The sequence below is a fragment of the Notolepis coatsorum genome, assembly GCF_963971535.1.
Source record: "Notolepis coatsorum genome assembly, chromosome: 2".
In the NCBI taxonomy this organism is placed as follows: Eukaryota; Metazoa; Chordata; class Actinopteri; order Aulopiformes; family Paralepididae; genus Notolepis; species Notolepis coatsorum.
Window position 1 is genome coordinate 55,632,222 of NC_140166.1, and position 27,228 is coordinate 55,659,449.

General features: G+C 45.7%; 1 protein-coding gene across 1 annotated transcript in view; it reads left to right on the plus strand.

The window, feature by feature from the left end:
• Positions 1-27,228, plus strand: part of prtga (protogenin homolog a (Gallus gallus)) — a gene marked incomplete at both ends in the record, with an annotated part of 151,053 nt that overhangs the window by 95,762 nt on the left and 28,063 nt on the right. Inside the window, 4 exons of the mRNA XM_084308158.1 lie at positions 11,499-11,626; positions 12,805-12,975; positions 17,488-17,664; positions 19,765-19,888. Of these exons, the coding sequence (XP_084164284.1) occupies positions 11,499-11,626; positions 12,805-12,975; positions 17,488-17,664; positions 19,765-19,888 (600 nt within the window). The remainder of the gene's footprint in view (positions 1-11,498; positions 11,627-12,804; positions 12,976-17,487; positions 17,665-19,764; positions 19,889-27,228) is intronic.

Genomic DNA, 27,228 nt, shown 5'->3' on the forward strand with positions numbered 1-27,228 from the left:
CCCCGCCCCCTCCCAATGGAGCTGCCTCGTCGCTGCCATCTGCTGGTCAAAACCTGTATTAAAGGGGAACTATTTTACTATTTCTTTCACTATTTGGGCACTTTTACACAATTCCTTTTTTTTTGTATTTTATTTTTTTATTATTTTTTAAACAAACACATAAACAAACATGACAACACACGATAAGATATACAAGCATTAATTGTCAGAGCACATCCAATGAAATCACATTTTAGTTAATTGTCTTATATAAGATATACCCCTAATACCTGTTATCTAAAAACCTACACACATATGCTCCAGCTCGAACCCCCCCCTCCCGGACCCCACCTTGGGAAGTACCTCCATTATCCCTCGCACCTAACCAGACACTACCATTATAAGCTAGCTTTTATTCTCTCCACCACTTCTAACCACATTGACATTTTGGATTCATTGAGACCCAGAATTCTTGCTGTAGATATTTCTTGATAAATCACATCTAGATATGTAAGAAACCAAACTTTCCGGCACATTTTTTCCGGTTGAAACCAGCGTGATGCGATCAGCTTTTTAGCTACTGTGATACCCGATAAAACCAATCTCTTTAGCTGTGGATTTACTGCAAACTCAAAAACATCATTCAATAGTAATACCGAGGGGTGTACAGGTATATTCCAAGATACGAGTTTTGATAATTGTTGGGTCACATCTTTCCAGAATGCCTTAACTGGTGGGCAGTCCCAATACATGTGCATAAATGTCCCTTCGTCCCCATTTGTACATTGGGAGCATTTGGAGTCTTGTTTAAGACCCATTCTGCACAGTCTTATAGGAGTCAAGTATGTCCTGTGAATATAGTTAAGATTGATTTGTTGATGATCCGGGTTCCTTGATGTAAGTCGGACATTTGCCCAGGCTCCTTGCCAATCAAAGTCATTTTCCAGGTCTGGTATATCCCTCCTCCAGACAGAGTCTATTTGGAGGGTTTCATACGAGGACGTTAGTAATTGATGATAAAAATCTGAAACAAAACCTCTCGATGTCTCTCTTTCATAGAAGAATTTGTGGTATCTGTGGTGTTCAATTGGTATGTCTAATGGAACACCGTGAGACTTCAAACTTAGCTGTAACTGTATGTAAAAAAGCCATGTGGACTTGGTGAGATTACATTTTTTGCGTATTTCTTTATCACTACAAAAACCCTGTTTGTTAAAAACATCCCCTAATGAGTGTATGCCTTGCTCTTCCCATATAGGGAATCTTATAGGTCGTTTTTCAATTAAGAGTGCATTGTTATTGAATAAGGGAGTATGATTGTGCCATTTATGTGGGTTAGGATTTTTTTTTTGTGATTCACGCCATATCCGGATCGCATGAGTAATTATGGGGCCAAATTTCCGTTCACAGTGCTTGATTGGTAGTTTAGTGTATGCTATGTCCTTCAGTCTATGTGGGGATACTATGTTTTCTTCAAATTTTCTCCAGGATACTAATGCTTGGGGGTCAAACCATGTTGTCAATGGTCTTAATGTGTACGCCTTAAAATATTGGAAAAAATCTGGAAATGCCATGCCACCATCTGCTTTATTTCTCTGTGCGGTGGATCTTTTTATACGTGGTGGTTTGTTATTCCAAATAAATTTGTATGTGGAGGAGTGTAATCTTTTCCAGTAACCCTCTGGAGGGGGTAACGGTAGCATTGAACTGAAGAAGTTGATTCTAGGTAGTACATCCATCTTAACTATTGATATCCGTGCTTGTACTGTGTTTTTAAGTTTTGCCCATCTATCAAGGTCGTCTTTGATTTTGTTTTGGATTTTTGTGTAATTGTGCTTCACCGTTTGTCTTATGGTGGGGAATATTTCCACTCACAAGCATCTAAAATGTTTTACCATCGGTATCTCTCCTGGGAGGGTTATATCTTTTTTTGCAGGGGTGTTAAGTGGAAGGAAAGCCGACTTCGGCCAATTTATCTTAAATCCCGATAAATCACCAAAGTTCTCAATCAACTTGAGCAGATGAGGCAATGTGGTGTTGGGGTTTTGCATGAACAATATTACGTCGTCCGCATATAAACACATTTTTTGTTGTGTGCCCTTGATTACGATTGGTTCTATGGATTGGGATTGTCTTATATATTGTGCTAAAGGCTCTAATGATAGATTGAATAGTCCGGGACTAAGAGGGCAACCCTGTCTGGCAGAGCGTGATACCGGAAAGATTTTGGAGATGATTGTGCCTGTTGTAATCATGGCCGATGGGTCTTTGTATAATACTTTAATCATATCAATGAATCCTTTTCCTAACCCCATCCTTTCTAATACTGCCCATAGATACGACCATTCCAGCCTGTCAAAGGCTTTCATAGCATCCAGGGACAGCATCGCCTTAGGTATGGTGTCATCCTTGTCGGCATCTAGTACGTGCAGTATTCGTCTTATGTTATCAGTGATCAGGCGGCCTCTTATGAAGCCAGTTTGGTCCGGGTGAACTAAAGACGTCATATGCTTTTGTAATCTGATGGCTAATACCTTAGAGTACAGTTTGATATCGGTTCCGAGGAGGCTTAAAGGTCTATAACTACCGCACTCGTTGGGGTCTTTGTCTTTTTTAAGGAGGACTGTTATGAGTGCAATATTGTCATTCTTATGGAAGTTCCCCTCCTTGACTGAGTATAAGATCATATTTAGTAATAAGGGTCCAATTATGTCCCAACAAGAAAGGTACATTTCTGATGGGATACCGTCTCTTCCAGGAGCCTTACCACTTTGCATTGCGGTTATGGCCTTCTTGAGTTCCTCTAGTGTGATCGGTGTTTCTAACTGTTTAGCGTCATCCTCTGAAAGTTTAGGGAGAATAATTTGATTAAGATATGTGTCCATTTTGTTTTGATCGAAGGTCGTTTCTGATTTATATAAGTCGGAGTAGAATTCTTTGAATGTATCGTTTATTTTTACAGGGTCTGTTTCAAGTACTTGTTGTGCTCTAATGGTAGTTATATCTGCAAATTTTGCATTAATTTTCAGTCGCATGGCTAATAGGTGACTAGGTTTAGAACCTTGGGAGTACTGCTGTTGTCTTGTGCTGCGTATTTATATTTCCGATTGTTGTCTGTATATGGCATTGATCTCTATTTTTAGTACGTTAACTTGATTCTCTAGTCGAGTTGAGTTGTTGTATTTTAGAGAATTAAATAACGTTGAGTAAAGCGTTTCCAGCTCAGCCAGTTTTGTGCATTGATTCTTGCGCATTTTGGAGGAAAAGCTATCAGTGAAATCTTTGATCATTCCCTTTACCGACATCCATAATATTCTGGGGTCTTGCACCGAGTTTGCATTCTCCCGTTGGAATACTATAAGAGCTTCTTTGAGTTGTGTAATGAATTCCTTGTTATTAAGCAGCATCGAGTTAAATCGCCATCTTGGGGCTCGGGAGGATAGTATACCAAATGTTCCTTTAAGGAGTAAATAACAGTGATCTGATAGTGCGTTGGGTATCATTTCCACTTCATAATTATCAAATAGTCTCTGTGATGCAAAGACATAATCTATTCTGGATAATGTGTTATGTCTCGCAGATCGACAAGAGTACTTTCGGGTCGTGGGATTAAGTAATCGCCATAAGTCATTTACACCTGTAATCTTCGACCAATCCTTTAATGCCTTAGATGAATTCTTTTGTTCGCTGGAAAAGGCGAGGTAAGATTTGTCCATCCTTGGGTTCCAGATGGCATTAAAATCCGCACCTATTATAAATGAGTAATCGGGAATGTCTAACATTGCATTGGTTAGTGTAGTGAAGAAATCCTCTTCGTACAAATTTGGGGCGTATACCGCTACCAACGCTATTTTCCTGTTCTTATGTACAATCTTAGCTATAGTTATCCGACCTTCTACATCAGACCATACTCCCTTTAATACAATATTCAACTTACGTTTAACGACTATGGCTACACCCCGAGTTCTCGTACCAATAGAAGAGTGACTAATATTATGGTATGTATTGTCCGCTAATTTATCTATGTCTTTCTCTAGAATGTGCGTTTCGCTTAGCAGAGCAATGTCCACATGTTCTTTTTTCATCAGTGTGAGCACGCTTTTGCGTTTGAGTTGGTTATTTATTCCCCCGGTGTTCCATATAATTATATTCAAACTAGCCATAATCTATACATGTTGTATTGTAGTTTTTGGTAATGCTTCTGGAGTGCGAGGCAATAATAGATATACATCCAACTAGTGAGGTCCCGTTGAGAGCCGAGCTTAAAAACATACATATATACAAATAAAAATCCCCTTCCCTCCCCTCCCACCGAGAGTCGTACAGGATTGTGTTCCATGAACACAACCTTTGCGTATGACTCCCTCCCTTGCACCACCGGATATCCCAGAATGATCCAATTATCCTTAACATTCCTATGTATACCATAGGATCTAACACTCTAAATTCTACCATAAGTAGAATGTCGACTGTGGCTTGGCCACTTTCCCGTTAAATAAAAATTTAAATAAGATAAAACTAAAAATAAAGACCAAAAATAAGCTTCAATTATCATGCCCTAATCACTTACATTTTATATGAACTTGTGTAATTTATAGTAACCCATGAATAATATGGAGGTATTGAACTGAAAAGAGAGCCTCAAAAGAAAACAGAAGAAAAAAAAACAAGTAAAAGGAAGAGAACATTAACTTAGATCTTAAAAGAGCTTTGCTATGCTTAAACATCTAAAGTATAAATTGGAGAAGTAGTGGAAATATTTCCAATTAATAAAAAGCAGTTTTTAAATACGTATATGCAGCATTTCCCCTGGCCAGGGGTGGGCGATGATCCGTTGTGTAGAATGTTATTCCAGCCGGCCGCTGCTATGATGGTTCTGTGGTTCTGCAGCTAGATGCTGTTGATTATTCCCCCAAAGGGCTTCTGGTAGTATGTCTGGCCACGTATTGCTGTTATTCCAGAATGTTCCCTATATCAAAGAATGCTTTAGATGTTCTAGATTATTCCAATATGTCGTTTTTACAGTGTTCGAATGTTCCAGTATGTTCTGGAGTGTTCCAATTTTGAATCCAATATGTCCGCAATAATAGAATCCAGACGGGGAAAGCATTCAATAACTCTGAGCTCGTAGGTCTCTCTGTCCCAAATCATCGGTTCATTTAAGTTTATACTATATGGTGTCCATGCATAACAGAGATTAAAAGGCCATTTATACACTATCCTGCGTGTTGTGCAGACATGTATTTGGCTGCATCTTCAGGCGAGTTGAGGAAAACCCTTGCTCCTTGTTTATCGACGATGCGAAGTATTGCAGGGTATATTAGTAGGGGTCTGTATTTCTCCAGATAGAGTTGAGACATCACCGTCTTGAACTTGGCACGCAGGTCCACTACCTCACGACAATAATCTTCAAAGCAGTGTATTGGTATTGTTATGGTTTGTAACCGACCCCAATCGCACAACACAAGACAGGTATGAGAGTAAGCCAAGAACTGGGCATTTATTGAATACAACAGAAAAGCGGCACTGTCCTTTTAAGGGAGAACACAAAAATACTGGAAAACAAGAACTAGGGAAAAATAGGCACTGTGCCTTTAAGGGGGAACACAAAATACTGGAAAAACAAGAACTAGGGAAAATAGGCACTGTGCCTTTAAGAGGCGAGCAGGCTAAGGGGCTAAGCCTAAAGGACAGGGCCAGGGCAAAGGACAGGGCAGGAACAGGGGCACAGGAGAGGGGTAAAGGGACAGAGGCCCGCGGAGGCGGGCTGGAGACAGGGACAGAGAGAACAGGGTTAAGGCCTTGGACAGGGCGAGGGACAAGGGCACTGGAGAGGGGAACAGGGACAGAGGCCCGCGGAGGCGGGCTGGAGACAGGGACAGAGAGAACAGGGTTAAGGCCTTGGACAGGGCGAGGGTCAGAGCTGCTTACAGGGATGGAGTAGGAGCGCGCAGGCTAGACGTCTGGAGGAGAGCGCGCCGGCTCGGAGAGACGCATCCTCCCGTAGGGCGCGGGGTCTGGGGTGGTGCGCGTCTGCTTGGAGAACGCGCCGGTTCGGAGAGCGCATCTGGCGCGGGGTCTGGAGTGGTGCGCGTCTGCTTGGAGAACGCGCCGGTTCGGAGAGCGCATCTGGCGCGGGGTCTGGAGTGGTGCGCGTCTGCTTGGAGAACGCGCCGGTTCGGAGAGCGCATCTGGCGCGGGGTCTGGAGTGGTGCGCGTCTGCTTGGAGAACGCGCCGGTTCGGAGAGCGCATCTGGCGCGGGGTCTGGAGTGGTGCGCGTCTGCTTGGAGAACGCGCCGGTTCGGAGAGCGCATCTGGCGCGGGGTCTGGAGTGGTGCGCGTCTGCTTGGAGAACGCGCCGGTTCGGAGAGCGCATCTGGCGCGGGGTCTGGAGTGGTGCACGTCTGCTTGGAGAACGCGCCGGTTCGGAGAGCGCATCTGGCGCGGGGTCTGGAGTGGAACACTGGAATACCTCCCGTAGAGAATTAGAGAGCGCAGTACTGTGTCCCACTCCAGGCAAACGGCGACAGGTGGCGAAGGCTTGCACCTCGTCTCACGCCGGAGATGAAACAGCATTCAGAATACAGAAACAGAAACTCCCGTAGGAGCCTACAGATAGAGATATGATACGGAACGACCCGACAAGGAACTGGGGGGGAGATCCAGGTATTTAAAGCCCACTGGGGCGCTAATTAGAACACACATCAGGTGCGTGATGGTAATTGATACTTGACTAGAAGTGTGTGTTCGGCACGGACCAATCAAACACATAATGACAGGTAGTCCAAGGGTGTGGGCTGCTGAAGAGCAGACGAGAGTAAAAGAACGCGAGGGTGGGGGCTGGAGAGGTGAGGAGACAGGGAATTAAGGTCCAGGGAACATGAATTAAAGGTCCAGGGAAGAGGCGAACCTCACAGTACTCCCCCCTCCACGGGAGCCACCGGGCGACCCAAAAATACAGACAGAGTGGCAGGGGACATAACAAGGCAACAAACAAAAAGTATTGGGCCATGCTAGCAGGGGAAGCTACAACAAAAGTGGGGCAACTGACCTTGCTAGCTGAAGGGGCAGTCCTAGCAGTGGGGAAAACTGACCTTGCTAGCTGAAGGGGCAGTCCTAGCAGTGGGAGAAAACTGACCTTGCTAGCTGAAGGGGCAGTCCTAGCAGTGGGAGAAACTGACCTTGCTAGCTGAAGGGGCAGTCCTAGCAGTGGGGAAAACTGACCTTGCTAGCTGAAGGGGCAGTCCTAGCAGTGGGGAAACTGACCTTGCTAGCTGAAGGGGCAGTCCTAGCAGTGGGAGAAAACTGACCTTGCTAGCTGAAGGGGCAGTCCTAGCAGTGGGGAAACTGACCTTGCTAGCTGAAGGGGCAGTCCTAGCAGCGGGGAAGCTACACAAAAAGTGGAGGCCAAGCAGAGGGACCGGGTTAGCTGCCTGGGCGTGGCTAGCTACAGGGCCTATGCTAGCTGCAAGGGCTGCATTAACATAGAGGCTGTGCTAGCAGCCGGGGCTAAGCTAGCAGACTGGGGCCATGCCGGTAGTAGATGCCTGGCAAGCTGCAGGGGAGCTAACGAGGCTAACAGGGAAGCTAACAGGGGAGACTAACAGGCTAACAGGGGAGCTAACAGGGAAGCTAACAGGGGAGTCAACAGGGGAACTAACAAGGCTAACAGGGAACAAAAAAAAGGCAAACTCAACATACACTGTCTGTACTGGCTGGGGTCGTCGACTGGTCGGGTCGTACTGTTATGGTTTGTAACCGACCCCAATCGCACAACACAAGACAGGTATGAGAGTAAGCCAAGAACTGGGCATTTATTGAATACAACAGAAAAGCGGCACTGTCCCTTTAAGGGAGAACACAAAAATACTGGAAAACAAGAACTAGGGAAAAATAGGCACTGTGCCTTTAAGGGGGAACACAAAATACTGGAAAAACAAGAACTAGGGAAAATAGGCACTGTGCCTTTAAGAGGCGAGCAGGCTAAGGGGCTAAGGCTAAAGGACAGGGCCAGGGCAAAGGACAGGGCAGGAACAGGGGCACAGGAGAGGGGTAAAGGGACAGAGGCCCGCGGAGGCGGGCTGGAGACAGGGACAGAGAGAACAGGGTTAAGGCCTTGGACAGGGCGAGGGACAAGGGCACTGGAGAGGGGAACAGGGACAGAGGCCCGCGGAGGCGGGCTGGAGACAGGGACAGAGAGAACAGGGTTAAGGCCTTGGACAGGGCGAGGGTCAGAGCTGCTTACAGGGATGGAGTAGGAGCGCGCAGGCTAGACGTCTGGAGGAGAGCGCGCCGGCTTGGAGAGACGCATCCTCCCGTAGGGCGCGGGGTCTGGGGTGGTGCGCGTCTGCTTGGAGAACACGCCGGTTCGGAGAGCGCATCTGGCGCGGGGTCTGGAGTGGTGCGCGTCTGCTTGGAGAACGCGCCGGTTCGGAGAGCGCATCTGGCGCGGGGTCTGGAGTGGTGCGCGTCTGCTTGGAGAACGCGCCGGTTCGGAGAGCGCATCTGGCGCGGGGTCTGGAGTGGTGCGCGTCTGCTTGGAGAACGCGCCGGTTCGGAGAGCGCATCTGGCGCGGGGTCTGGAGTGGTGCGCGTCTGCTTGGAGAACGCGCCGGTTCGGAGAGCGCATCTGGCGCGGGGTCTGGAGTGGTGCGCGTCTGCTTGAAGAACGCGCCGGTTCGGAGAGCGCATCTGGCGCGGGGTCTGGAGTGGAACACTGGAATACCTCCCGTAGAGAATTAGAGAGCGCAGTACTGTGTCCCACTCCAGGCAAACGGCGACAGGTGGCGAAGGCTTGCACCTCGTCTCACGCCGGAGATGAAACAGCATTCAGAATACAGAAACAGAAACTCCCGTAGGAGCTTACAGATAGAGATATGATACGGAACGACCCGACAAGGAACTGGGGGGGAGATCCAGGTATTTAAAGCCCACTGGGGCGCTAATTAGAACACACATCAGGTGCGTGATGGTAATTGATACTTGACTAGAAGTGTGTGTTCGGCACGGACCAATCAAACACATAATGACAGGTAGTCCAAGGGTGTGGGCTGCTGAAGAGCAGATGAGAGTAAAAGAACGCGAGGGTGGGGGCTGGAGAGGTGAGGAGACAGGGAATTAAGGTCCAGGGAACAGGAATTAAAGGTCCAGGGAAGAGGCGAACCTCACAGGTATATCCTTGTATTTCAGATTGCCTTTCATCCTGCGAGTTTCACGAATAATCATTTCTTTTATTCTGACTTGGCGCAGGATAACCAATATCACTCTGGGCTTAACGTTATTGTCATTGGATCGGGTCCCCAATCTGTAGCACTGTTCCACCTCTGGTACTTTAGGAAGGATCTCTGTTCCCAAGATTTTCTGTAATTCTGTGGCAAACCCTTCAGGGTGTGCGCAGCTCACCGACTCGTCCAGACCGACTATACGAATATTCAGCTTGCGTTTTTGATATTCCATCTAGAATATTTTGGCTTTCTGTTCTTCATTGATTCGCTTAAGCTCCATCGTTATATCGCTGAGCTCCGTATTGAGTTCTTTGTAGTTTCCCTTCATCTCAGCAGTTAGGTTAACGTTGATATCATCTACTTCTTTGTCGATTCGAACGAAATTTTTTTGGTGGACTTCCATACCTGTTTCCAGAGCCTCGGTGCGTTTAATATGTGCATCGGCGTCCGCTCTCAGCGCTTCTATTTTGCCTTCGATAGATTCTTTAATAGCATCTACTTTTTGGGTTATTGTCTTCTCCATTTCCTCCATTCTCCGGATGATATGTTCGGTGTCCGCGGAGGTATTTGAAGGGGTTGAACTTGAAGCGGCCACTGTCACGTCAATATTCTCTGCTATTTGCCGCACGAATCCTGCTTCCTTAGGCGGGTCATCTGCGACTGATTTTGGTCTCGTTGTGTCTTTCCTTGTTGTTGGCATCTCGATTCTTTTGGTCAATATAGTTAGTTGATAATCTCAGTTGATATATGCGTCAAGTTTTAAACGCATTAATGGTTTATAAATATGTTTTTAAAACGAAAGAAAAAATAACGGGAGAGCAGCTGTGTCACATGCGACTTACTCCATTCTAACGCTAAACCGGAAGTCTTTTACACAATTCCTGTGAGTTTATGGAACACCTCTGTAATTATATATATTTTTTAATTCATTGTTTTGTATTTCTAATCAAGTCCTCAAAAACAGAATTTTTCTACCTGAAGATCTTAAGCTGTTTTGAGGCTGGGCTCCTAAACCACTGTGTGGCCTTCGCGGCATCTGGGACATTAACATGCAGCGGTGTCTCTCTGACATCACAAATCAGCACATTTTCAGATGACTCAGTTCAGTGAGGGTGAATATTGTGAGAGGAGAATTGGAAGAATGCGCCAATATGAGAATTAGAGACATAGATCATATTAATATAAGTCCACATAGCTAGGAAACAATGCTAAACACTGAAAAAGGCCATTTATAAGATAGTTCCCCTTTAAAAATTCAGATTACTTTTGTTTTCCTACTTTAAGTGTAAATGCTATAAAAATACAGTAAATTACCTTTTATCAAAATATTAACCATTAAATAAAGGTTGTAATCTGTAAATGTATTTGATTTTACTGTAATTTGACAGTATTTGGAAACCATAGATGTCAGACATTTAGTTTTCTTGCAGCTTTTTTTCTTACAGTGTACAGTCAGTGAATCCTAAATCTCCACTAGGCAACCACTTATCAGTCCAACAAGGACTGGGTGAACTAGTTGCTACATTAAATTAATCAGATACCTGGTTGAAAGTGAAATGCTGTGAACATCCCTGCATTAAGTGTAAGACAAATTCAGTATAAATTCAGTTTATGTAGTAGTAGCATTAACATGTTCATATTTATTGAAATCTTACAATTCATACATAAATGTTATGATGAATTGAAAATGGGGGAAGAAGTCCTTCTCTGGATTGCATCCCCTTAACAATTGTGTATTGCGCCATACTGTATTGTACCCATTCTGCAATCTGTTAAAGTTAGCAATCAATCAATGTATTACCATAGTGTCTTTATACCTTCATCACTGTAGGCTACATATTAATACTACAACTCAAGAATAATCAAGAGGTTTATTTGTCACATACATAGTGAAATGCAGGTGGCCAGACATTTAGTTTTCTTGCAGCTTTTTTTCTTACAGTGTACAGTCAGTGAATCCTAAATCTCCACTAGGCAACCACTTAGGCCTAAAAAAAATAATGGTTTGTTTCCGGTTGCCGACCGACCCTGCCGATTTAGGTGCGACCCAATATATTTTATGAGTTTTAAAAAAAATTATATTAACGTGCCAATTCCGTGAACCGTGAACAGGGCGTGAAGAAGGTTGAAATACAGTACAATCCCGGGAAAAACGGGAGTGTTGACAGCTATGGTTTAAGACCTAACTTTCAGTCGGTTGGTTCCAGAGGTCAGGGGTCTTAACTGCTACACGCTTCTCTTCTCTCAGTTCAGAGGTCAGGGGTCTTAACTGCCACCCCCCCCTCCCCTCTCAGGTCCGAGCAGAGCTTCCTGGTTGTGGATCTGGAGCCGAACACCAAGTATGAGTTTGCCCTCCGTCTGCACCTGGACCAGCTGTCCAGCCCCTGGAGCCCTGTGGTCCACCAGACCACCTACCCCGAAGGTAAGACCTCCACCAGACCACCTACCCCGACGGTAAGACCAGACCACCTCCAGCTCTCTTACCTTCCGTCCCGGCGGCCTGTAGCTGTTCCGCAACCGTTCCTATTTCCGGGGTAGGCCTGATTGGCCCCGACAGGCACGTGACCCGCCACGGCCACGCCCCGCGGCAGCCCCGCGACGCGGCAACGAGGCTGCTGTGGTTCACAGGCGCTTTCCGCCTTCAACGCCGCCCGCAGCATTAGGAAGGAGTTCGCGGCGCCTTTCACATTGCAGTCATCAGTCATAATAATATCATCAGTCATCTCTAATAATATTAATCACTGTTCAATGTACTAATATACAATACGGCTCACTTTTCCCACTTCAATGACAGAGCCGCTGTTTAATAATATTGTCACGGCGGAGCTCCGTCGCGGCAGCATTATGTAGCAGTAATCCCCCCTTTTTTACCATCGACAAACTAGCTCAATTGGTAACGCTGCTTGGCTGTGGATCCTATGGTCCTAAGTTCAATTCCCTTAATTTTTTTTTTTTTTTTTAACGTGCATTGCACTATAGCGTATTGTATATTGTATGGTACAATTTACAGTAAGGTGTATGCGTTGCAGTGAAAATGCTTCTTACTGTTGCGCTCCAGAGACCGTTACTGTACCATACAATATACAATACGCTATAGTGCAATGCACGTAAAAAAAAAATAAAAAAATTAAGGGAATCAAACTTAGGACCATAGGATCCACAGCCAAGCAGCTTAACCAATTGAGCTAGTTTGTCGATGGTAAAAAAGGGGGGATTACTGCTTCATAATGCTGCCACGACGGAGCTCCGCCGCGACAATATTATTAAACAGCAGCTCTGTCATTGAAGTGGGAAAAGTGATTGAACAGTGATTAATATTATTAGAGATGACTGATGATATTATTATGACTGATGACTACGATGTGAAAGGCGGCGCGAACTCCTTCCTAATGCTGCGGGCGGCGTTGAAGGCGGAAAGCGCCTGTGAACCACAGCAGCCTCGTTGCCGCGTCCTGGGGCTGCCGCGGGGCGTGGCCGCGGCGGGTCACGTGCCTGTCGGGGCCAATCAGGCCTACCCCGGAAATAGGAACGGTTGCGGAACAGCTACAGGCGTCCCGGCGTCGTCCCTGGTCTTCATGGTTGTGCCCTTGCCGCCCTCAGCCCCCGCCCTGCCCCCCACCAGTGTGAAGGTGACCCTCATCGAGGACGAGACCGCGCTGGTCTCCTGGAAGGTCCCAGACGAGCCCAGTGCCGCCGTCACCCACTACACCGTCCGCTTCGCGTCCCGGGAGGACTGTCTGGCCGGGGAGTGGACGGTGCTGCAGGGAGAAGGTGAGGGGGAGGGGCCGGGGAGGGGGAGGGGCCGGGGAGAAGGTGAGGGGGAGGGGCCGGGGAGTGGCAGGTGCTGCAGGGAGAAGGTGAGGGGGAGGGGCCGGGGAGGGGCCGGGGAGAAGGTGAGGGGGAGGGACCGGGGAGTGGCAGGTGCTGCAGGGAGAAGGTGAGGGGGAGGGGCCGGGGAGAAGGTGAGGGGGAGGGGCCGGGGAGTGGCAGGTGCTGCAGGGAGAAGGTGAGGGGGAGGGGCCGGGGAGAAGGTGAGGGGGAGGGGCCGGGGAGTGGACGGTGCTGCAGGGAGAAGGTGAGGGGGAGGGGCCGGGGAGAAGGTGAGGGGGAGGGGCCGGGGAGTGGCAGGTGCTGCAGGGAGAAGGTGAGGGGGAGGGGGGGTGTTGACATTAACCCTTTCACTACCACACTACAGAAGGTTAACCCTTTCACTACCACACCACAGAAGGTTAACCCTTTCACTACCACACCACAGAAGGTTAACCCTTTCACTACCACACCACAGAAGGTTAACCTTTCACTACCACACTACAGAAGGTTAACCCTTTCACTACCACACTACAGAAGGTTAACCCTTTCACTACCACACTACAGAAGGTTAACCTTTCACTACCACACTACAGAAGGTTAACCCTTTCACTACCACACTACAGAAGGTTAACCTTTCACTACCACACTACAGCAGGTTAACCTTTCACTACCACACTACAGAAGGTTAACCCTTTCACTACCACACTACAGAAGGTTAACCATTTCACTACCACACTACAGAAGGTTAACCCTTTCACTACCACACTACAGAAGGGTAACCTTTCACTACCACACTACAGAATGTTAACCCTGTCACTACCACACTACAGAAGGTTAACCTTTCACTACCACACTACAGAAGGGTAACCTTTCACTACCTCACTACAGAAGGTTAACCCTTTCACTACCACACTACAGAAGGTTAACCATTTCACTACCACACTACAGGTTAACCCTTTCACTACCACACTACAGAAGGTTAACCTTTCACTATTTTCTCACAGTAGTGTGTATATATAAAGTGTGTGTGTGTGTGTGTGTCTGTGTTTTTGGCTAAAGTGGATAGAAAACACAGTACTGTGCAAAAGAGTTTTTATATAAATGGTCTTACCCTATATATATATTATTATAATTCTTTCTTTTTATTAGTGTGTCAGTAGACTTTTAGAAACTTTTCATTTAATTATTTTTGAAAGCATCTTCATGGTTTAATGCAGACATGTTGCAGGGACTATTATCATCATCATATTGGTGTGACTGTATGCATCAAAGGGTTAAATCAAGCATTGTTAAGTGCTTTAGAGTAAATGTCAAAATATCGTGATATATATTGTGTATCGTGATATAGCCCAAAAATATTGCGATATCATTTAGAGGCCATATCGCCCAGCCCTAGCCATAGTACGCTCTGCTGAGCACACTACTCTCTGCAGGAGGCGGGGTTTAGTGTCTTCAGGAGGCGGGGTTTAGTGGACGTGTTATTAGGTGTTATAGGGAGGTGTAGTGGTGACGTCATTGCCGTTTTTCGTGTTCCACCCTCTGTCCAACCCAATGCATTTCCCCATTGACCATTTCTAAATCGTCTCGTTTAAAACAAATAAAGCATTAACATTGGCATGGTGTACCTGTCTGTGCTTATTCATCCACAATCTATAGCTCAACATGAAAATATTCGCAATTAATCATTAAAAAAAAACGCCGAATTTTATTTCAATCTAAAAAGACTTAAACAATAATGTTAGTGATAGAAGGGAACTCATTTTGTGCAAAAGTGGTACGTTTTTCAAATTCCATGAGGCAGAATTGTTACAATAGCCGATAATCCATTTTCCCAATGATGAATCCCTATACGGGTGGAACAACCAGTGACGTCAGACTCCACCTCCCTCTAGTGGTGGCTAGTGGAACAACCAGTGACGTCAGACTCCACCTCCCTATTGAGAGCAGATGACTCAGAAAATGCAAGACACCCAATCTTTCCCCATTTGCCACTGGTGAAGGAGGGGGGGTCAAAAGTGAGTGTGTTCACAAAGCCCCTGCTCCGGGCCCCTCCCACCGGGCCACCCCTCGCTCTAAATCACCTGCGTCCCCCTGACAGTTACTGCCGGGGCCTCGGTGGGGCTGCAGGAAGGGACGCGGTGTGCTGTGTGGGGGAATGTGTGCGGCCCTGACCTCTGACCTCCTGTTCTCCTCTGGAGAACGTCGTCACAAATAGCCCCTCGTACCCGGGGGGCTTCTTTTTATGTTTCTTTTCTGTTTCCTCCACCGCTGTTCCGTGAGTCAGCAGAGCTGGAAACATCCCTGTCTTTTATATTAACCCTTTCACTGCCACACTACAGATGGTTAACACTTTACTATCACACTACAGAAGGTTAACCCTTTACTATCACACGGTTAACCTTCTGCAGTTTGGTAGTGAAAGGGTGTTAACCCTTTGTCGTGTGGCAGTGAAAGGGTTAAAGGTGCTATAGATAACATTCAGCCACTAGATGGTGCTATAGATAACATTCAGCCACTAGATGGTGCTATAGATAACATTCAGCCACTAGATGGTGCTATAGATAGATAACATTCAGCCAGATGGTTCTATAATCAGGGGTTCTCAACCTTTCTGCTGCCAAGGCACCCCTGTGTCCAATAAAATATTCCAGGGCACCCCTATATACGATAAAGACTTTTCTGGTACTGTCTTTTTTGCTACAATGATGACAAAAGTGCTTGCTTTCAAAATAACGTTTATTTAACCCATTGAAACCGGGAAACACATTTGTGTGTATATGCAGGCTATATAATGCATTATTAGCAGGCGTTTCAGGTCTAAATGTATAAATATAGCAATAGTGTGACCATTTCTCAACAGAAAATCATGTATATTTTTTTTAAATACAGAAAAGGATCACTAACGTGTTATCTGTTGCAGCTGCACTGTTTTCCATAAAAATAACATAGTGTGACCATTTCTCAAACAGAAAATCATGTATTTCTTTTTAAAATACAGAAAAGGATCAATAAAGTGCTATCTGTTGCAGCTGCACTGTTTTCCAAAAAAATATAACTAGTGTGACCATTTCTCAAAAATCAAAGGATCACCAAGTTACCATTTCTCAAAAAATATAAATAAATACAGAAAATAAGCACTTGTGGACATTTCTAGCTCAGTGCGAGGTCTGCTGCTGCTGCTGGCTAATGATACGGTCAAGATGATAATTTTTTTTTTTTTTATTAAATAAAATAAAAATTTGTCAGGCCACTGAACTTAGAAGCAGGCCAGGCCAGTGTTTCTAGTTGCACCAGCGCAATAGTTAGATAACCTAGGTGGGGAACAACCAGGAGATCACTGCAACTCACACAAGTTGGAGAACTATCTCTCTCTCTCTCTCTTGCTCTCACACACACACAAAAGGGAGCCGCATGTGATTGGTGGAGGCGGGACCCTTACAAAAAACTGCTAATCATTGACACATGCTAGCCTGTAATAATCCCCCCCAGAAAAATCTACTTTGCATTTGATATATTGCAAATATATGCCATCACACACACTGGCATTTAAAGGGTTAGAATTATAAAATGAATATGTGGTGTTATGATCAGGGCTGAAGTTGAATAAAATATTGTATTTATCAATTACAAAAAAACTGAAAATCCGTAAAAATCTGTGTTGTTGCTAATCATACTATGCTAGCCTGTTTTTTAACAATAATTTGTGATGCCATCACAAACACTGGCATTTAAAGGGTACAAATAAAAAAATTCCTGCACCAGAATGCAGGAAATCTTTGTAACAAAAAAAATTCCTGGTGGGGGACCCCCAGATCCCCTGCTTAAAAAGTGGCCTGACTGGGGCTATATTTTGCACTATATTTCCTGGCTTGAATGATTTCCCCAGTCCGGCCCTGGTGAAAAGCCTCCAATGCTTATTAGTGTGTGTGCGTTTGAACGTGTGCATGTTTCAACCATACATTTCCATTTAATAAAAAAAAAAAAAAATTAATATTATTATTATTATTTTTTTAACCTCCTATAATAGTGGGGGTCGCGGCTCTCTGACACCGTTTTTTTTTGGGTCGCGGCCTGAAAAGTTTGGGAACCCCTGCTATAGATGACATTCAGCCACTAGATGGTGCTATAGATAACATTCAGCCACTAGATGGTGCTATAGATAACATTCAGTCACTAGATGGTGCTATAGATAACATTCAGCCACTAGATGGTGCTATAGATAACATTCAGCCACTAGATGGTGCTATAGATAACATTCAGCCACTAGATGGTGCTATAGATAACATTCAGCCACCACTAGATGGTGCTATAGATAACATTCAGCCACTAGAGCACTAGAGCACCAGCATGTCCAATCAGGTGCATTCCACGTGGGGGAAATGGGAAGTAGGGAGAGGAACTGGACCAACTCCAGTTGTAACACCTGTACCTTGGTGTGGGACTCACCAGTACCTCTGACCTCTGACCCTGCAGGGAGCATCACCATGGCGTTACTGGAGAACCTGAAGCCGGGCCACGTGTACCTGGTGAAGGTTTCCGCCTCCAACGAGATGGGTGACGGACCGTTCTCCAGCGCCGTGGAGCTGGCGGTCGGCACGGACCTCTCCGCCTCCGGCCAGGATCCCAGGCTGGCCACGTCCCAGGCCACAGGTCAGTGACCCCTGACCCTAACCCTCCTGCCTGCACCCTAACCCTAACCCTCGTACCTGCACCCTAACCCTCCTGCCTTCTTACATTGTCCGCCGTGCATTGTACCCATCCTTGGGCCCAGTCTGCCAGTGCTGTAACCCTATGGAGATGTTTACCTTCTTTGCAGGGCTATAACTTTTTTAATTGTATTGCTATATTGACATTACTATGGCCCATTCAACATCGGGTATCCATCGTTCCGGATGTGGGAACGTTATATTTTTTCATTCATACATTGTCGTGTTAATACCGTCGTGAATATAAGTATGTTTTTAAGGTTTTCTGCAGTAATTCCTAAAACACGAGTTGTAGGCCCCGACGCATATGATAGATTATCGATTGGCGTTTCTTTCCTATACACGCTATATTAAAAAATTCAAATGTATATGATCGGTATACATTATGCTTCATCATGCGTGAAGGAAACGGGGGGGGGGGTAGTTTATAATTCCTTGATCGTCAGGGTTGATACGTTGATCAGATGGATTGCAGTGAAATAAATAAACAATCGGGCTGAAAATAACGTTAGATTCCTCTTACCGGAACTAAAATGTGATTTCATTGGATGTGCACTGACAACTAATGCTTGTATATCTTATCGTGTGTTGTCATGTTTGTTTATGTGTTTGTTTAAAAAATAATAAAAAAATAAAATACAAAAAAGATTCCTCTTACCGTTCACCGATGAGACTGGAGGAAAAATATTCCAATTTGTACGACGCAATAAACGCCGAAATCATATTGATTATTGCGTTTAGAAAGCGATCCCAATGCACTCAAGTGTGTATATTGATCCACGCTACAATATATCTCTGGCGGAGGAATTTCCTCGATGCACCGATCGCCACTTCCGGTTTGGCGTGGAGTGTAACACGCCCGAAATCCACCAGGCGGCGGTATTGAGGCGTTCCAATATCAGACCAGGGTCCAGCTGCGTCCCGCAGGGAGGCTGGATGAATTATGAATGCCATGGCGAAAAAATGAAATAGCGATCCCAAAAATGTTTGGCGCACAATGTGTTAAGGCAAGACCATACCCCCCCGAAATCGCCTTTTTGCTTTTTTTTTGCGATATTGAGATTTTGTTATATTTTGCTTCCTTAACACTTTCCGTGCCAGCAGGGGGTGCCAGAAATAGGCGCTTGAGTGCCAACGCTGTAGTCAATGGAGGGCGATCATATTTGCGAACGCATAAACTATATCTTAAATTATGGCTATGTGTCTAATATGCCCGTCGCTTATCAATGACTTGTTTGCAGTCAACATTGTCGAAACGGATTGTTTTTTAATCGGTTCATTTCCGTTTTATACCATTTTAAAAAAACTCGCTTTTTTAAACTTTCAGAAAAAAATAAAGATTCTGCAGGAGTTTTTGAATCTGGCATTATCCATGTTGGTGATGCGAGACGTGGCGATATATGCAAATCTGCACATATTTAATGAGGAAGTGCCTCATTTGCATATATACACATAAAATTCAGAAGACTTGCAATACATTTTTTCCTAGTTTTTTTGTACATAACAAACAAAAGTTTCATAGTGATATCTATTCAAATACTTGTTTTGCTCGACTCCCGGAGTCAGCATTGCTTGGGGCTTGGGCTGATCGCTATACTAACTCGTTTGGCTGGGTTAGGGGGAGGGCAAGTCACGGGTGGGAATCTGGCATTGTGGACAGCGACGCCTACAGGTCAGGTCTGGGCGCCTGCTCAGCGGAGGCAGGAAATGGTGAAGGCAGCGTGACCTCCCACGCGTTACACTTCACCAATGAGAGTCCTCGCTGCCAGGTGAAAAAAGAGTCACTGGCTGTCGCCGCGTGTGTCGGAGGAAGCGTGCCGATGACTTCAGGGTTCCCTTGTACAACAACCAGTAGGGGAGGGGGGAATTGGCACAACGACTAAATTGGGACGGGGAGAAAACAGAGACAAATCGGAGAAAGAGAGGATTAAAAAAGAATATAATAAAATAAAATACTTGTTTTGCCCATTAGGGGGCACTGTCTCGCCTAAAATGATATGTATTGATAGACTTGGTGCATATTTGACACATTTTTACTTTGCAGTTTTCTCCAACGGCTTCTACCACCTGGACCAGAGGTCGATGACGGGGATCGTTGTGGGCGTCGGCATCGCTCTGACCTGCATCATCGTCTGCGCCTTCATCCTCCTCTGTAGAGGCAAACACAGGTGATTAACCCCTTCATCCTCCTCTGTAGAGGCAAACACAGGTGATTAACCCCTTCATCCTCCTCTGTAGAAGCAAACACAGGTGACTAACCCCTTCATCCTCCTCTGTAGAGGCAAACACAGGCGATTAACCCCTTCATCCTCCTCTGTAGAGGCAAACACAGGTGATTAACCCCTTCATCCTCCTCTGTAGAGGCAAACACAGGTGATTAAACATCGGGCAAAGATGGGGCTCGTTTTAATGAGTTTTTTTGACGATTGCATACCCAAAGTAACTTGCCATTTATTATACTTTATACTTATAGCACATGCACAAGTCTGGTCTTTGAGTGCTAATGAAATAGAGTAACAGAGGTTTTGAACACACTGAAGTATGAATGAATGAATGAAAACTTTATTTAACAGATTGCAAAATGGGTACAATACAGTACGGCTCAATACATACAATTGTTAAGGGGATGCAGACCTGAGAAAGACGTTTGTCTTGTTTCCATCAGGGTCCCCCATTTTCAATTCATATAGACATATATGACATACATGACATACAGATAGTCAGTACTGCTACATCTATACATTTATGACATACCAGATTTGCAAATACAGTACTTTTTGTGATACAGAAGGAGTCAAGAAAAGGGAGTATATACATTTGACGTAGAAACTGTACATTGGAGGAGGTTGGGTGGGGGGGGTTGGGTACATTGGGATATTGACAACCATACTGGGTAATTTACATTGGAGGTGGGGGGGGGGGGGCACACTGTATAAACAAGTAACACTGTACATTGAGGGGGGGGGGGAGGAGACACTGTACAAACAAACACAATTGTACATTGAACTATTGACAAAACCATACTAGGTAAATGACTGTACATTGGAGGGGGTTGGGTTAGGATATTTACAGGGGCCAGTGTTGAATTGCAGTCTCCCGTAGGTGTCCCTTGAGAGAGGTTTTGAAAGTGGGTAGTGATCCACATTCCTTTACAGCTTTGGGTAGGGCGTTCCACATTGATGTGGCATAATTGCGAAACGTGTTTAGTCCCTTATTTGAGCCGAATCTGGGTTTAACATGATTTGTGGAGCTCCCTCTGGTGTTGTGATCGTGGTATTCACTGACCTTTGGGAAGTATTTTGACATGTACATGGGTACCTTGGTCGTGTAGTGTATCTTGTAGACCAGGCCCATTGCAAGTTGTTGTACTCTGTCGTCTACTCTAAGCCATCCTAGGTTGTCAAAGTGGGCAGGGGTGAGGTGGGTTCTAGGAGTAAGGTCAAGCAGTAGTCTGACCAGTTTGTTTTGAGATGTTTGTAATTTTGTTTTTAGCGCCTTTGAGGTGCTTTGGTACCATGAGGTGCAAGCATAGTCGTAGTACCCCTGAATGAGTGCTCCTGCCAGAGTCTTCAGGGTGTTCTTGTTTACCAGAGAGGAGATCCGGTACAAGAATCGAGTTCGTTGGTTGACTTTTTTTATTACATTGGATGCCATTTTGTCACAGGAGAGATTAGCCTCTAGGATGGAACCCAGGTAGGTAATTTCATCTTTCCTTGTGACAATATTGTCACCCACTGTAACTGAGAAGCCGTCGGTCTTGCTGAGTTTGTTATTTGAACCGAAGAGAATGGACTCTGTTTTGCCCATGTGTAATGATAGTTTGTTATCAGCGAGCCATATGCAGATTCTGCCTAGTTCCGAGCTGAGGGTTTTTTCAACCTGTAACTTGTTCTTGTCAGAGACCAGCAGGGCTGAGTCGTCCGCAAACAGGAACAAGTTGCAGTCACAAGCTGACGACATGTCATTTGCATAAATTAGGAACAGTAGCGGTCCTAGTATGCTTCCTTGTGGAACACCACAGCTCACTGTGAGGGGGGGGGATAGAGTACCGTTTACCTCCACCATCTGTTCCCTCCCCTCAAGGTAGGATTGCATCCAGCTCACTGATAGACTATCAAAACCAATTGCTTTTAGCTTGTCAATCAGAATGGAGTGATTGACCGTGTCAAAGGCCTTTTGTAGGTCCAGCATGACCATGCCGCAGTATTTGCCTGCGTCCACCTCTTGTTTGATGTGGTCATTCAAATAGAGAAGGCATGTGTCAGTGGAGTGGGATGTTCTGAAGCCAGATTGGAATTCGTAGATTAGATTTTTTTCCGCTAGGTACTTTTCGACCTGTTCGTAGACTATTTTTTCCATGACTTTCGAGATGGAGGTGAGAATAGAAACAGGGCGGTAGTTGCCTGGGTCTAATTTGCTGCCCTTTTTGTGCAGAGGGGTCACCCTCGCAATTTTGAAGTCCTTGGGGACGTGTCCCTGTTTTATGGAGAGGTTTATTATGTGTGTGATGATTGGTGTGATGGCGGCTGCTGAGTCTCTGAGGAATTTGGAGGGGATGTTGTCATGGCCAGTGGCCTTGTTAGGTTGGAGGGCGCTCAGTTTATTGAGTACCTCATCTGTTGTTACCATTTCCAGCTTGAAGTCGTCCTTGCGGACCCCTAGGTTTTTGTAGTAAGCTACTATGTGTTCTACCCCATAAAGCCCTGAGTGGGAGGGTAGTTTGTTTACCAGTGTTGTGGCTATGTTTGTGAAGAAAATGTTTAAGTAATTGGCTACATCCAGCTTGTCTGTGATGAGCGTGTTGTCCGTTTTTATGTTTATGTTTGAGAATCTGGTTTTAAGTTTTTTACTGCATCCTAGTTGATTATTGAGTAATTTCCAAAGTTCACGTGGTTTGTTTTTGTTTTCCTCAGTTTTGTCATTGATGAAATTCTTTTTTGCAGTTTTGATCATGGAGTTTACGTCGTTTCTTAGTCTGTTTCTTTCTAGTTTGAGTTCAGTCACGTGGGCTTGGAGTTCACTGCTCGTGCTTTTAGTAAGCTTTGACTGACTTTTACGAAACTCAGAGCATTTTTTGTCTCTGGTTTTCATAGCGGCCAGTATTTCGGAGTGCATCCACGGCTCAGCGTGATTTTTTACCCTGGTGGTTCTTAGGGGGGCCATGTCGTTTAGTATTGCTGAGAATTTGGTTTTGAAACCTAGCCATGTTTCGTCAACCAGTGTACCATTGAGTTCATCTGACCAGTCCAGACTCTCCAGTTCAAGGTTGAAGGCCTCGCTAGAGTAGGTTTTGAGGTCTCTAGATGTGACTGTTTTGTGGCAGCCAGCCTTTTGTTTTAGTTTTTTTCGGGTACAGAATATCATATAATGATCACTTAACCCACATGCTATAACCCCTTTATTTGAGATCTTGGACTTGTCGGAGGTCAGAATGAGGTCAATGGTAGTCTGAGTTGATTCACATACACGTGTGGGTTGGGTGATTAGCTGGCTGAGGCCATGCAGATCACAAAACCTACTGAAGGCCTTGAAGACGGGTGCATCTTTTCGTTGCATATCCGTGTTCCAGTCTCCAATAAGAATTTTGTCTACATCCTCAACTCCAGCTAAACACCCATCCAGTGTATCATAAAAGCCACTATGATCTGGCGGCCTGTAGACTGTGCCAACCAGTAGGGATTTCGCCCTTTCGAATAGGATTTCCACCCATACAGTTTCAATTGATTTATGATTCAGGTCATTTCTGTTGATGAATTTGGTGTCCTTGTGTATGTACATACAGACACCACCTCCATGTTTGTTCCTATCATTCCTGATTATTGAGTAGTTCTCAATCTCTATCTCTGGATCTTTTACAGAATCGTCGAGCTTAGTTTCTGAGAAGCACGTTTTGTGTGCTCACATTTCTGTTTACTGGTTGCCAGATGCCTGTTTCTAAGTTCCAGCTGAGAGGTAGGAGCTGGAAAACATAACGGTTCCATAGCCTGAAGTCTTATGTAGTACAGGTCCAACGTTGATAAAAAATCCACGGAAAATGAATGTTTTACAGATGTTTTTGTAACGTGTGTACCGGTACAAGTTCGGCATGATTATCCAAAATGGCCGTCCGCTCCCATTCATTCAGAGGCTCTCGTCAAAACAATGGACTTCTTCATCTTCTTGTTTCACCTCCCCCCACTCTGAGCGCCCGTCTGGGATCGCTTTCTGAGCTACAACGGCTACAACGGTCCTCGGCTACAACGGTGGTCAATAATTTTTTCGCCCTCAGCGGTGACTGGTCACCGGTCAGTTTAGGACCGTTCATTACCGGACGTGGTCACTCGTCCGCATGGCTCGTCAAATGACACTCGCCGGATGTTTCGTCTTGTAACTTGAGAATGGAATGGAAAAAATTCAACTTTCCAACAATGTATTGGTTGATCGGCGAAAACGCAGCCCCGGAGGCAAAGTGCCGCGACTTGCGACATATATCTTCCTCTGTAGGGCGAACCAAGACATATATCTTCATCTGTAGGGCGAACCAAGACATATATCTTCCTCTGTAGGGAGAACCAAGACATATATCTTCCTCTGTACGGAGAACCAAGGAATCAAGACATATATCTTCCTCTGTAGGGCGAACCAAGACATATATCTTCCTCTGTAGGGCGAACCAAGACATATATCTTCCTCTGTAGGGCGAACCAAGACATATATCTTCCTCTGTAGGGCGAACCAGTGAACCAAGACATATATCTTCCTCTGTAGGGCGAACCAAGACATATATCTTCCTCTGTAGGGAGAACCAAGACATATATCTTCATCTGTAGGGCGAACCAAGACATATATCTTCCTCTGTAGGGCGAACCAGTGAACCAAGACATATATCTTCCTCTGTAGGGCGAACCAGTGAACCAAGACATATATCTTCCTCTGTAGGGCGAACCAGTGAACCAAGACATATATCTTCCTCTGTAGGGCGAACAGAGACATATATCTTCCTCTGTAGGGCGAACCAAGACATATATCTTCCTCTGTAGGGAGAACCAAGACATATACATTTACATTTAGTCATTTAGCTGACGCTTTTATCCAAAGCGACTTACAAGTTCTGTGCGACAAGACAGCAAGAAGGGTATAACTCTATCAGCTGAGTAACAATGTTCATCAAAGTGTTGCGTGTTACAGTGTAGGTTAGTTTATTAGGACAAGTGCATGACATTAAGGTTAGTCGGGGTTAGATTTTTTTTTTTTTTTTTTTTATCATTTCAGATAATGGTTGAAGAAGTGAGTCTTTAGTCGACGGCGAAAGATTGGACGGGATTCGGCTGTCCTAACTGGGATGGGTAGTTCATTCCACCATTGTGGGGCAAGGACTGAGAATAGGCGGCTTCTCTTTGATGACCCTCCGGGAGCTTGGATAGGAGTAGATCTGAGGCGGCCAGAAGATGCAGAGCGTAGGGGTCTTGAGGGTGTGTAGTTAGAGACCATTGACCGGAGGTAGGCGGGAGCGGTTCCCTTTGCCGCACGGTATGCTAGGTCGAGGGCCTTGAAGCGGATACGTGCAGCAATGGGGAGCCAGTGCAGGTCCCTAAGAAGTGGGGTGACATGGGCCGACTTCGGTAGGTTTGAGATCAGGCGGGCCGCTGCATTTTGAATGAGTTGAAGAGGCTTGGTGGCAGTGGCCGGGAGGCCAGCTAGCAGTGCGTTGCAGTAGTCGAGGCGGGAGATGACTGTTGATTGGACGAGGAGTTGGGTGGCTTCTTTTGTCAGGAAGGGGCGTATCCTTCTGACGTTGCTCAGGAGGAATCTGCAGGTTCTGGTTGTCGCTGCGATGTGAGCAGAGAAGTTCAACTGGTCGTCGAGGACAACACCAAGGTTCTTGGCGGTCGGCGACGCGGTCACAGCTGCATTCTCGACTGTGATGGAGAGGTCGGTCAGGGGGGAGGATTTGGCCGGCAGGTGGAGCAATTCTGTTTTGCTTAGGTTCAGTTTGAGGTGGTTGGTCGTCATCCAGGCGGAGATGTCGGACAGACAGGCCGAGATCCGCTCAGAGACGTGGATATCTGAGGGAGGGAAGGAGAGGAAGAGTTGAGTATCATCGGCATAACAATGATATGAGAAGCCATGAGACGTGATAATGTTACCCAGTGATTTAGTGTAGAGGGAGAAGAGAAGGGGTCCTAGGACCGAGCCCTGGGGGACACCCGTCCGGAGGGGGCGGGTGGCCGACAGAGTCCCTCTCCATGACACTTGGTAGGAGCGGTCATTGAGGTATGATGTCAGCCATGTCAGCGCAGATCCAGCCACTCCCATTCCTGCGAGGGCCGCGAGGAGGATCTGATGGTTGACTGTGTCGAAGGCTGCAGATAGATCTAGGAGAATCAGGACAGAGGAGAGGCCTTTCGCTTTTGCTAAGTGAAGTGCCTCTGTGACCGCAATGAGGGCCGTTTCTGTGGAGTGGCCAGTCCGGAAGCCAGACTGATTGGGGTCTAGGAGGTCATTCTGTAAGAGATAAGCAGTAAGTATCTTCCTCTGTAGGGAGAACCAAGACATATATCTTCCTCTGTAGGGCGAACCAAGACATATATCTTCCTCTGTAGGGCGAACCAAGACATATATCTTCATCTGTAGGGAGAACCAAGACATATATCTTCCTCTGTACGGAGAACCAAGACATATATCTTCCTCTGTAGGGCGAACCAAGACATATATCTTCCTCTGTAGGGAGAACCAAGACATATATCTTCCTCTGTAGGGCGAACCAAGACATATATCTTCCTCTGTAGGGAGAACCAAGACATATATCTTCCTCTGTAGGGAGAACCAAGACATATATCTTCCTCTGTAGGGAGAACCAAGACATATATCTTCCTCTGTAGGGAGAACCAAGACATATATCTTCCTCTGTAGGGAGAACCAAGACATATATCTTCATCTGTAGTGAGAACCAAGACATATATCTTCCTCTGTAGGGAGAACCAAGACATATATCTTCCTCTGTAGGGAGAACCAAGACATATATCTTCATCTGTAGGGAGAACCAAGACATATACCTTCCTCTGTAGGGAGAACCAAGACATATATCTTCCTCTGTAGGGAGAACCAAGACATATATCTTCCTCTGTAGGGAGAACCAAGACATATATCTTCATCTGTAGGGAGAACCAAGACATATACCTTCCTCTGTAGGGAGAACCAAGACATATATCTTCCTCTGTAGGGAGAACCAAGACATATACCTTTTAGGGGCGGCTAGGTGGTGCAGTGGGCAAGGCGCTCACCACCAATGCTGGAGACGCTGGGTTTCGAGCTCAGCGATCCACATTGTTTTCAGTTTGGCTGGTCGTTCATACTAATACAATTGGCAGTATTAGGGGGAGGGAAAACTGATGGGTGGGGATCGGACATTGTGGACAGCGACTCCTACAGGTCGGTCGGTGCGCCTGCGCAGTAGAATCAGGAAGCGATGGGGGCGGCGTCCCTCCAAAGCGCAGACCCCTGACGCTGAAAGATCGCACCGCGCAGG